We start from the raw sequence: 9,763 nt of genomic DNA on the forward strand, positions 1-9,763 counted from the left end.
TAAAGGTGTCATCACTGGAGTTGGCCATGTGGTTACTGACGGGGCCATTAGTTGCTAATAAGGTAATGGGCCGTGCAAGGTTTAACACGGGCGGACAATTTGTCCTGTTTAGGACTGTTGACTTTCTGTCAGTATTATTGAGACTTTGCTTTGATTGCATTTATCTCATCTCTCAGTTTTTCCTTGGTAGCATAAAACAATGTCTTTGACAGCGTTCATGGAATATGTACAATTTCACAAAAGGTATTTTTGTGGATAGTTGCGCCTTGGTGGAGGTTTACATGTTACTGAGTGCCATTCGAGTTTATCACTTCTTTGTTAGACTGTCTTCTTGCTTTAGTTCTCCTGAAAATGCATGTTCAGCTGAGGGTCCAGATCCATGTGAACTAGCCCAGAATCCAAGATACCGCAAAGGACCGGATGTGTGCTTCGACAACAATGAAAATGTAAGACAAGATTAATTTACAATATCTGTAATTCTTCACAAGCATCAGATTTTATTCTGTGTTGGCTTTTGGTCTGACGTTTCATAGTCCTCTATTGTGTCCTCATTATTATGTTTCATTATTTTGCATGCTCTCCATCTCATTTTCTTTGCTTCTGCCTCCCACTGGCTGCATCTCTTGTCCGTCATGGTAGGATGAGCCCCTGTGTCCAATCAGCAAAGGATTCACTCTGAGGCACACACCCCTCTTCTTGTTTCTGCTGATGGGTTTTATTGGGTTAGTGTGCCTATACCGCTTATGAAGTAGCCTCCCAGCATAGACTGTATCAAAGTAGTTTTCTGCTTTAAGTTCCAGATTTTATATCATTGTAACACACAAATGTACTTATAATTATGTTTCCCTGCAGAATCAGAATCAACCTCAAATACACACTGGTGAAATGTACTGTTCTCAGAAAGTAATTGACAAAAAATCATCAAAATAAATCTAAAAATAATTAGAATAATAATAAATATATATAATTATTGAATTATTGCATTTGTCAATTTATCTAGCTATCCAGGTGTCTATCGACTGTATGACCACTCTATCTACTCCAAGATTAATACTAATTTCAATGAATAATACCCCTAACTATTGAATAGATTTTGCATAGCAGCATCACACTTCCCCACCTAAAACAACACCAATATTAAGAGCTTTCTGTATGACGTAATTTGAGGAAGCAATATTTCATTTGCATTGGTCACACCCGTTACCATTCAATTCATTATGTGGATTCCTCTAAAAAAAAAGAGAGGTGATTCAGTTCATGTGTTGTGCAAATTGTAATAAATCAGAAACTCAAAGGAGCAAAGGCGTATAAAATATTGTTCATTACCACACCATTTAGAAACTGTCTAAATATTTAGGATAAAAAATGTCTCTCCTATCTCTGTGAACTCTGCCTTTCATTGTCTAGTAGAAGCTTCTTAGATCACGACACTTCTTCATGTGCGTTTGTGTTTATGTTCAGGGAGCGTATATACCAGCTAACAGGAAGTAGGAAGTGGCCTTTTCTCGTCTTGCCATCTCTGCCATTTCGTTTAGTGCAGGTCTTCATAAGACGACAGATTGTGTTATTAAAGTAAACAGAGGAAGTGCTGCATGGATTTCCTGCCTTTTGAGTCCAAGCAGTTCCAAAGCTCTTTCAGGCCTGCTGCTGGCATGTGAGAGCTTCCTGAATACTCCCAACACTCTTGCACACACACACACACTCAAAACAGTCCATTTGAGAGTTGCAGGCAGGTGTACAGTATGCTTGTAGGACATTGAAAAAAACCTTCACAAATCTCAGACAAGGCAAAGATAACCCCCCGCTTAAAAATATATATGTTAAAGATAAAATCAAAGACACACACAGAGGTTTTTGTCCTGAGTCTAATTGACAACTCCGGCCAGGGTGAAGATTTTTAAAAACTCAGTTTTCAGTGTATTTGTGTGGATGGCGAAAACAAAGATTATGGCTTGTTGCTGACAGATGACGGTGGGACAACTTTCACAAGCCTGTCGTTGGTTTGGAAGAATTGCTTGTCAACATCAGCATTGACTGCTTGTTATAGCGTTTGCTGAATCGTCTGCACATTTACAGCTTCCTTGTTATATGTGCCTGCTTTGTTGTGTTTCATTGTCGGTTGTTCGAATAAAGTCGGCTTAATTCCTTGTTCTGCAAGTTGCCGATTTAATCTCCAGAAGTTTCTTCGTCCTCGAAAACTATTGATACATTGCTCAAATCTTCACAATAATCACTGTAAACATCTCATACTGTATACCGCTATATTTGTTTACTTGTGAGGATGAACAATTAATGTAATTGGGAATTTATCATCCGCTTTTGCAGAACAAACAACGTAGAACATGAATACAAACAATATAGAACACATTTAAGCAGTGTTGATCAATCATGGCAAGGCCAGACAAACTTATTTATAGAGCACCTTGCGTACACGATGTAATTCAAATTACTATAAAGAAAAGAAAGGTAAAATCACAGAAAATGATAAAATCATTTAAAAAATAAAAGTGCAGTTAAAATACTTTCAGTTTTTAAATGTATAGTTGAGTAGAAGTGTTTTCAGCCTGGATTTGACCATTGCCAAAGAATTATCGCACATCTTCTGAAAGACTGTTCCAGATTTTGGCAGGATAAAACGGAATTGCAGCCTCACCATGTTTAGTCCTGACTCTGTGCGGCCACAGGAGACCACTCCCTGAGCTGCTCAGTGCCCAAGATGGTTTATATGGCTCGAACATGGCAGAGATGTACTTTTGAGCAAGACCATGAAAGGACTTATATTCAAGCAAAGCTGTTTTAATGTCTATTCTCCAAGAGAGAGGAAGCCAGCACTGGACTAAGATGGTCTAGTCAGGACTCAAGCAGCAGCATTCTGGATGTATTGCAGATGGTTTACAGCTCATTTAGAAAGCCCAGTGAGAAGGTCGTTACAACAGTTTAGCCTGCTGGAGATAAAAGTATGGATTAGTCTTTCTAAATCTGGCTTAGATATGATTCCCTTGATTTTGGCATTTTTTTTTTGGTGGTAAAAAGATGATGATGTTATTGATAAAAAAAATGTCTGCTAAAATTCAAGTCTGAGTCCATTATCACCCCTACATTTCTGTGATGATTTAGTTTTAGAGAAAAATCTCAGGGAGACTGATGACACTTTCTCTTTGTAAATATTGGACCTGTCTGGAAATCTGTAAAAAAGGGATCCCAAATTCCTTGTCAGTGGAGAAAGAGAATGATTGTATAGACAGGAATCCCAGCTCCATGTCCCTCACTGGTGTGACAAGAGGAAATAATTGATATCATGATTAAAATATTATAAAATTATAACGATTGTAATGGCATTGAAATGGAAATGATAAGAAGGTAAATAATGATTTAGTATGACCATTAACGTACATCATTTATCATTTCAAACAGGTAAATTCACAAACAAAATGAAAATAACAAAAGTAGAGTCATCCCTCGTTTATATTCAATGTTAATATAATGGAATAGTTTCGGAATAGGAGCCAAGAAAACCTTTTTATGACTTCAGACATGGAATAACACCCGTATAGTCACCTCTACACGTGTATTACCCAATATAGTAGACATAATAATAGACAATAAGCCATCTTAGACACAAATGAAATAAAATCACAATTAGAAACCTTAACTCTTAATGAAAAATATGAACTTAAAAAAAAAAAAAAAACAAATAAGTGTACTAAGGTAAACACCAAAACTGCCCTACAGGGCTTCTACAGACAGTTGTGAACTCCAATAACGAGTAACTTAATAATCTGCTTTTCACGAGGAAAATATTGTGCAGGGCAATTGAGTGTCCAATTAGATTGTCCCGATTTCCCTAATTCTGCTCACAGCCACTAGAGGGCATACAAATGATTAAAGAGTATACTGTACGTGTACTTCTAAACAAATGATTTGTCCCACAGGAAGACGATTCTGATTGTGGCGGAGGGACCTCCCTAAACCCAAGTCTTTGGGCCGTTCTCACCCTCCAACTGCTGTTGCTGTGGCTCAGCACACCTTTACAAAGCTCGTGACACCTAAAAACACGAACACACAGCAAAAAGACACTGAGCATGACGAGGAAAAGTGGTCATGAAAGCGTTCACGCAAAGTGATGGTGTTATCTCACAAGAAGAGGCCATCGGTGGACACCATCGGGGACGGTATGGAGATGATTTGCAATGTGGTTATTTTGTTCTCAACGCAGTATTGCTGTCTTCATTTCCCGATGCCAAAGGTTTCTTGGTTATTTTATGCTTTTCATTTTTAAATGGCATTATTACTCTGCTCAGATGCTTTTAAGCTGTATCCCATAATCTCTTGCAAACCGCAAGAGTAAGCGCTAACCAAACCCTTTAATTCTGCCTCATTTCTTTTGCAGATTTACTTAGTGGACATTTAAATCCACTAAGCCAATGGAAAATCACTCAAAGACTGTATGTTCACTGACAGCGTTGATTTGTGTAATTGTTGATTTGTTGCTTATTCTGTTCATTACATGTGAAGCATAAATGCTGTGATGATTGATTGCAGCAACCAGTGCAACTATGACGAGTACCCTCCCCTTTTGTTTGTGTTTTAACGATGTACTGTACCTGCTCCTTTTGTACTCAACAATCAACAGGCATTTTGCTACTAAGTGTTGTATCGTAGCCGCATGTGCTCTATAAAGAGCAAAAGATGATACCGTGACCCTGACACCAAAGCTCCATGCAGTCACACTGAATGCCGAACGAGTTAAATCTCAGATATGGGTGTGAAATGGAGAAGCAATGACAGTTATACGTGGCCAGAGAGCATCCATGTTGTTTGGTCTGATTGCATTGTGTGTCCTTCATTTGATGCATTGAATTTCCAGTGCCTCCATCATGGCTCATATGCCCCCTTTTCCAATACGCAGTGCCTACACTCGCAATTGACGCTTTTCCACCAGGAAAATCAGGTACTGTTGTAGTAGCCTGGGTTCCGGGTTGACAAACCAGTTCTGAGCACTGACCAGTCAAACTGATTCATCTTAGCTGCATGGATAGATGAATTGAAATGTCCCAAATACGCACACGTGCTAACATTAGCTTATCCCGTTGCTGTGCCTTAGCTCTGAAAGCTGCAGTGTCGCACTCTGCATTCTCCTATTTGCTGCAAAGATCTGTCTTGTTGCCGTCAGAGTTCTCTTTAATAAAGTTGAACAAACTCGTCCGAATCCGATGGATGCAATGTTTGACAACTAAGGAAGGACTACTTTGAAGTTGAACACTGACTGTCCCAAAATTGAGCAAAACTGAGGTGGCACTGTGAAGTGGAAAAGGGGCAAAACAGTCTTACCGTGTGTCTGTGCTGATATTTACTGCAATATAGCAGTATAGAGCAGGTAGCCCATAGGTCGAATTTGCTGCTGGCCCATAAAACAATTCTCATGAGAATTTAGTAGGATTTTATACATGTTTCGAAATTAGTATTTTGGGAGGGTGTGTAGTGCCAAGTGAGAAAAGCACAAGGCGAGAGGGTCATAACTAAGCACAAAAACACATATCACAACAACAAATATTCTTAGTCGGCATTTTCGATTCAATGTATGCATGTTAGAAGCCAAACAGAAGGTGTTCCAGGTGCTCGCCACACTAAATAATGCATGTGATGTGGGAGAAACGAGAGGCAATGATTCTTATTGGATTTCAAAAGTTTTTGTACCTAGTCGATATTATGGGTATAGCAGAAATTGTGTGACTTCCATTGCAAATCATTTTACAGGATGCAATTCCAGTTAATGCCAGGGCTATTCACTAAAACCAAACTATTTCTGTCCGGTTTTTGTGTCCTTTTTTTTTTATATCCAGGATTAAATCATTAATCAAATAAGACCAAACGTTATCCAAGATCTGTTTCACGATACCTCAATAAAGGTAACAATTCCAACCATAGAATTTCCATTTTCCTACATAGCCGATCCTTGTAAAGACATATTACAAGCTAGATTTTATGGTTCTGATGCAACGATATGTTGAAAAGATACTAAGTTTTGGAGTGTATTGCCACGGTGTATCGTCAATGGAAACATTTATCCCGTCTTCCATCGTTGTCCATGAACCGGAAACTGGTGGACAAACACTAAAGTAAATGCTCCACTATTTTCTTTTGATTTTGTTTAGCCGAACAGAGAGATTCTGCTTCTTTTTTTTTTATTATGCTGGAGTGACTCACCAGATCCAACAGATGTAGCTATGGTGGATAAAAGCATGCCATATTGATCAGTACCCATAGCACTGCCACTGGAGTGAAACAGATCATTTTCAGATCAGAGTTACCTCAACAGATGCATTTGTGATGCTCGGTGATGCAGAAAAATAATGTAGTTCGAACATCATGGACATATTGCTAGATTTTTAGGGGTTCCACTAAGTTCTCATGAGAACACATCGGGGCCCTAAGAATAAGAAAATATGAGGAATGCTGTTACCTCCGTTGTACTCCCTTTATTTCTGTTTATTTCACCAGACTCAGGAGCCAAAATGACTTGAGCTTAATATCAACCATGACTGTTCCTTGTTTCTCTGTGCTCCTGCTTCTTTTTTTTACCGTCATTGTTGTTGCTCTAACAAAATAAAAGCGCTGTGAAGCAGATGCTGAGGTGTCGGTGTCCACAAAACGCTGCAAAGTTCCCGGGATGAGCTTTTGTTTGTTGTTGTTTGAGCGCCCCGTGGTGAGCATCATGGCCTGCTGGAGAGAACAATGAAGGTGTTTAAATCATCTCGCATTGCCTTACCTCATCATTAAACATCACAACAAGCATGCCTCCTTGTGAGGTGGAACAGTTGTCTTCTCTCCAACTTGCCTTGATGTTGATCTGCCGGTGCTGTGTGTGCAGGTGATGCCTGTTTATCAAAGTGTTGAAATGTGTTTTAACCCTAAGGGGGTCCATGTCTATGTTGAGGCATGTTTGTGTCCCCTCCAATGATATCTGATTGTGCTTTAATACTGTACATTATTTACTCTTTTGTGGACTATAGCCTGAATACATTTTGTATACATTTGTACACTATTTACTGTATAAAAGAGAACAGAAAGGTGGAAAAAATGTTTATAACATGGTGTTGACTATTGTGCAAATATAATATATTCACAATAAAAGTGTTGTATTGTTATGGCCTTTGATGACCCTGTTCTTTTTTTTTATTCTGTCACGTTTTGTTTGTTTGAAGCGACTTGTGTTTATATAATGCCAACTTAAGAACAAGAACACCCCCACAACTTCAAATGGAGAGTCCCAAACAGTTTGTTTCTTTTAAAGATGTGTTTGACAGGAAGATCTGTGTATGTTTGCAATATAGTGGTCATCTAGAAAGCAGCTTTGTAAGAGGATACCCCTGTAAACGAGGGGTGAGGTCGTAGCCTTTAACATGCCTGACTTAAGGACTTACAGACGCTGTAACTTCTACGGCTCATCTTCATTTGAGATCCCCGATTGAAAGTATGCTCACAACGAATCCCACCAGGCATCCCATGCTTGTTTTACCATGCAGTACTCTATTTATGTATATGGGCATCTGCTGGTTGCATCCAAGTACTGCATTGCATTTGGCTTCAGTTGTTTCAAGGCACAATAAATCAACAATACCTTTCATCAGCCAGTTATTGTTGCCCTTCCCCAACTGTGATTGGTAGAATGCCAACAAAGGAACATATGGTGTTTCAATTAGGGCTGTCAAAGTTAACGAAAAAAAAAAAAAGAAATTACAGGTGCCGGTGTATGTGGGCAGTGTGGAAGAATGTCACACAAAGTGGGAGTCGCCGCTCGCATTAAACAGGCAAAAACATGGGATTTGTAACAGTGTATTATTCTTTTTCCAAAATTGACATCCTTTTACATAAAAGTTGATGTAGTTAACAACTGTATTTTATTTTATTTGTCCTGTTTTTGTTGTTATTGTATTTTACTTACACCTCAATATTTCCCGTGGCCAAACAGCATGCTTGCGGATATGATGTGTTCTTTTACACATTTGACAGTACTGGAAATAATTTATAGTATTAGCTTCCTTATTTTATAGGATAAGATTAATGTATACAGCAACAACTGTAACCACTGAATCATATTGCATCGAATGATACCTTTGTACACTGTATCGATTATTCTATTTGTTTAATGTATGTTTTTTTTTTATCTTAAACCGCAGTATGTAGATGCATATTGAATCATTTACCACAAAGAGATTTCCATCCCTACTTATTATTGACAAAAACATCCTTCTACCTGTGATTATTTATGAATTAACTATGGACAAAATCCAATTAATCATGATTAAATATTTGTATATAATTGATTGACAGCCCTCCTTTCAGTATAACTTTAAAACATCCAGTATGTTGATTATAGTATGAATATTGCTGATAATAATGACCATTTTGCATATACTGTATGTGTTTTTTGTTTGTGTGTTAATGCGTCCAGGCTATGTCATCCAATCTGTACAAATGCAAATAATGGAGCCAATAGTACTGATACTTATACATTGCCAAACAGGACCGTGACTCATGCATTATAGAAACGGTTCTGTTGGAGCGTCTATTGGGAGACTGAAACAGCCTACTGTTTCTCCTGCATCAGTAACTTTTCTTTTGCTGTTTCTGCAATTTACCCATTTTTTTTTAGTCCTTCTCAAGAAAGAACATTTCATCCTGAAGCTGGAACCGCGTGACTTGCAGCCAAACGGGTCAAACTTTCAACCGGGTTTTTCAGTTTGTTCCTCTAATTGCAGGAAGTGACACACGCGACTGACGCTGATTCAACTAAAAGGACTGCATAAGCAAGGATAAGCATTACATATTTAAACCCTCCCTAAGAGTTCAGGGACACTATATTGATAGTAATAAACATGCCTATGTGGAGATGTTTACTCACAATTGTAACACAGTGACGCTTTAATTCTAAGTTTAGCTGCAACACTCTCGGTGGCCTCCGCCTCGTGACCCCACTGGGGGCAATCAACCCGAGTTTGGATAAACTTCCCCCAAACCTGCTCACAATGAAAGCAGCTGAAGAGTTTAATTGGTGCAGTTTGTTTTACTTCTTTGTGATTAGACTTGACTTAATGCTACAGGAAGGCCTGGATTTTCCTTCACAATTAAATGCAAAAGGCCAGAAGCATCAAGGTCAATATTTTCCGTGCTGTGACGTCCTGTAAAAACATCCCATAATAATAACGGTGCATTAGCGTCAGTGTCAAAACAGCAATCAAGATGACCTTAACCATCTTCGTTAGCATATTCAACATGAGTACAGAAATAATCCCTCATAATCGTAAGAAAATAATTGAAAAACCTGACAATCAAAAAGTACTTCATTGACTTCACCTTTGACTTGAAAGCTACCTCAGTCAGCTATCATTCAAAATCCATATTTCTTACTTTAACATAAATAAATCATGTTGAACGTTTAATGATCAGTACAAAGTTGCGCCTGACGATAAAAATAGACCTAACGATCTGAACTCTTCACAAAGTAGACGTGAAAATCAATAGGATTGCAGCTCAGTTTGCTGACATGCTACTTTGGTTTATTTAGGTTTGCTTTATTTCCTGTGCGCTTACAGTATATTCACTGTATCACTGGAAAGACTAGACTAGGCCATTTGCAGTACAATATTCATCTTCAGCTTTTGTATTTATACAATTCCGATTTTCTATTAGTTTTCATTTTATTTTGTGTTAGACTGCAAAGAGCTACTGCAAATATCTGATGTATATACATGTCTAGAAA

The 9,763-nt window shown here is 38.3% G+C and overlaps 1 protein-coding gene across 6 annotated transcripts in view; it reads left to right on the forward strand.

Moving 5' to 3' along the window:
• LOC131130920 (voltage-dependent calcium channel subunit alpha-2/delta-1) overlaps positions 1-7,810 on the forward strand; it is a 76,589-nt gene extending 68,779 nt beyond the window's left edge. The window contains exons 38-41 of one of the 6 annotated variants that reach the window (XR_009130121.1): positions 364-446; positions 640-722; positions 3,933-4,172; positions 4,391-7,810. Coding sequence is in view for 4 of the 6 variants with exons in the window: in XM_058075074.1 (XP_057931057.1) it covers positions 364-446; positions 640-722; positions 3,933-3,969 (203 nt within the window). In the remaining 2 variants the exon portion in view is untranslated. Of the gene's footprint in view, positions 1-363; positions 447-639; positions 723-3,932 lie in introns of those variants that run through there. The other 5 variants (XM_058075074.1, XM_058075076.1, XM_058075075.1 and 2 more) reach the window with 5 other exon arrangements.
• The last annotated feature ends 1,953 nt before the right edge of the window (positions 7,811-9,763 follow it).

The sequence above is a fragment of the Doryrhamphus excisus genome, chromosome 6 (assembly GCF_030265055.1).
Source record: "Doryrhamphus excisus isolate RoL2022-K1 chromosome 6, RoL_Dexc_1.0, whole genome shotgun sequence".
Classification (NCBI taxonomy): domain Eukaryota; kingdom Metazoa; phylum Chordata; class Actinopteri; order Syngnathiformes; family Syngnathidae; genus Doryrhamphus; species Doryrhamphus excisus.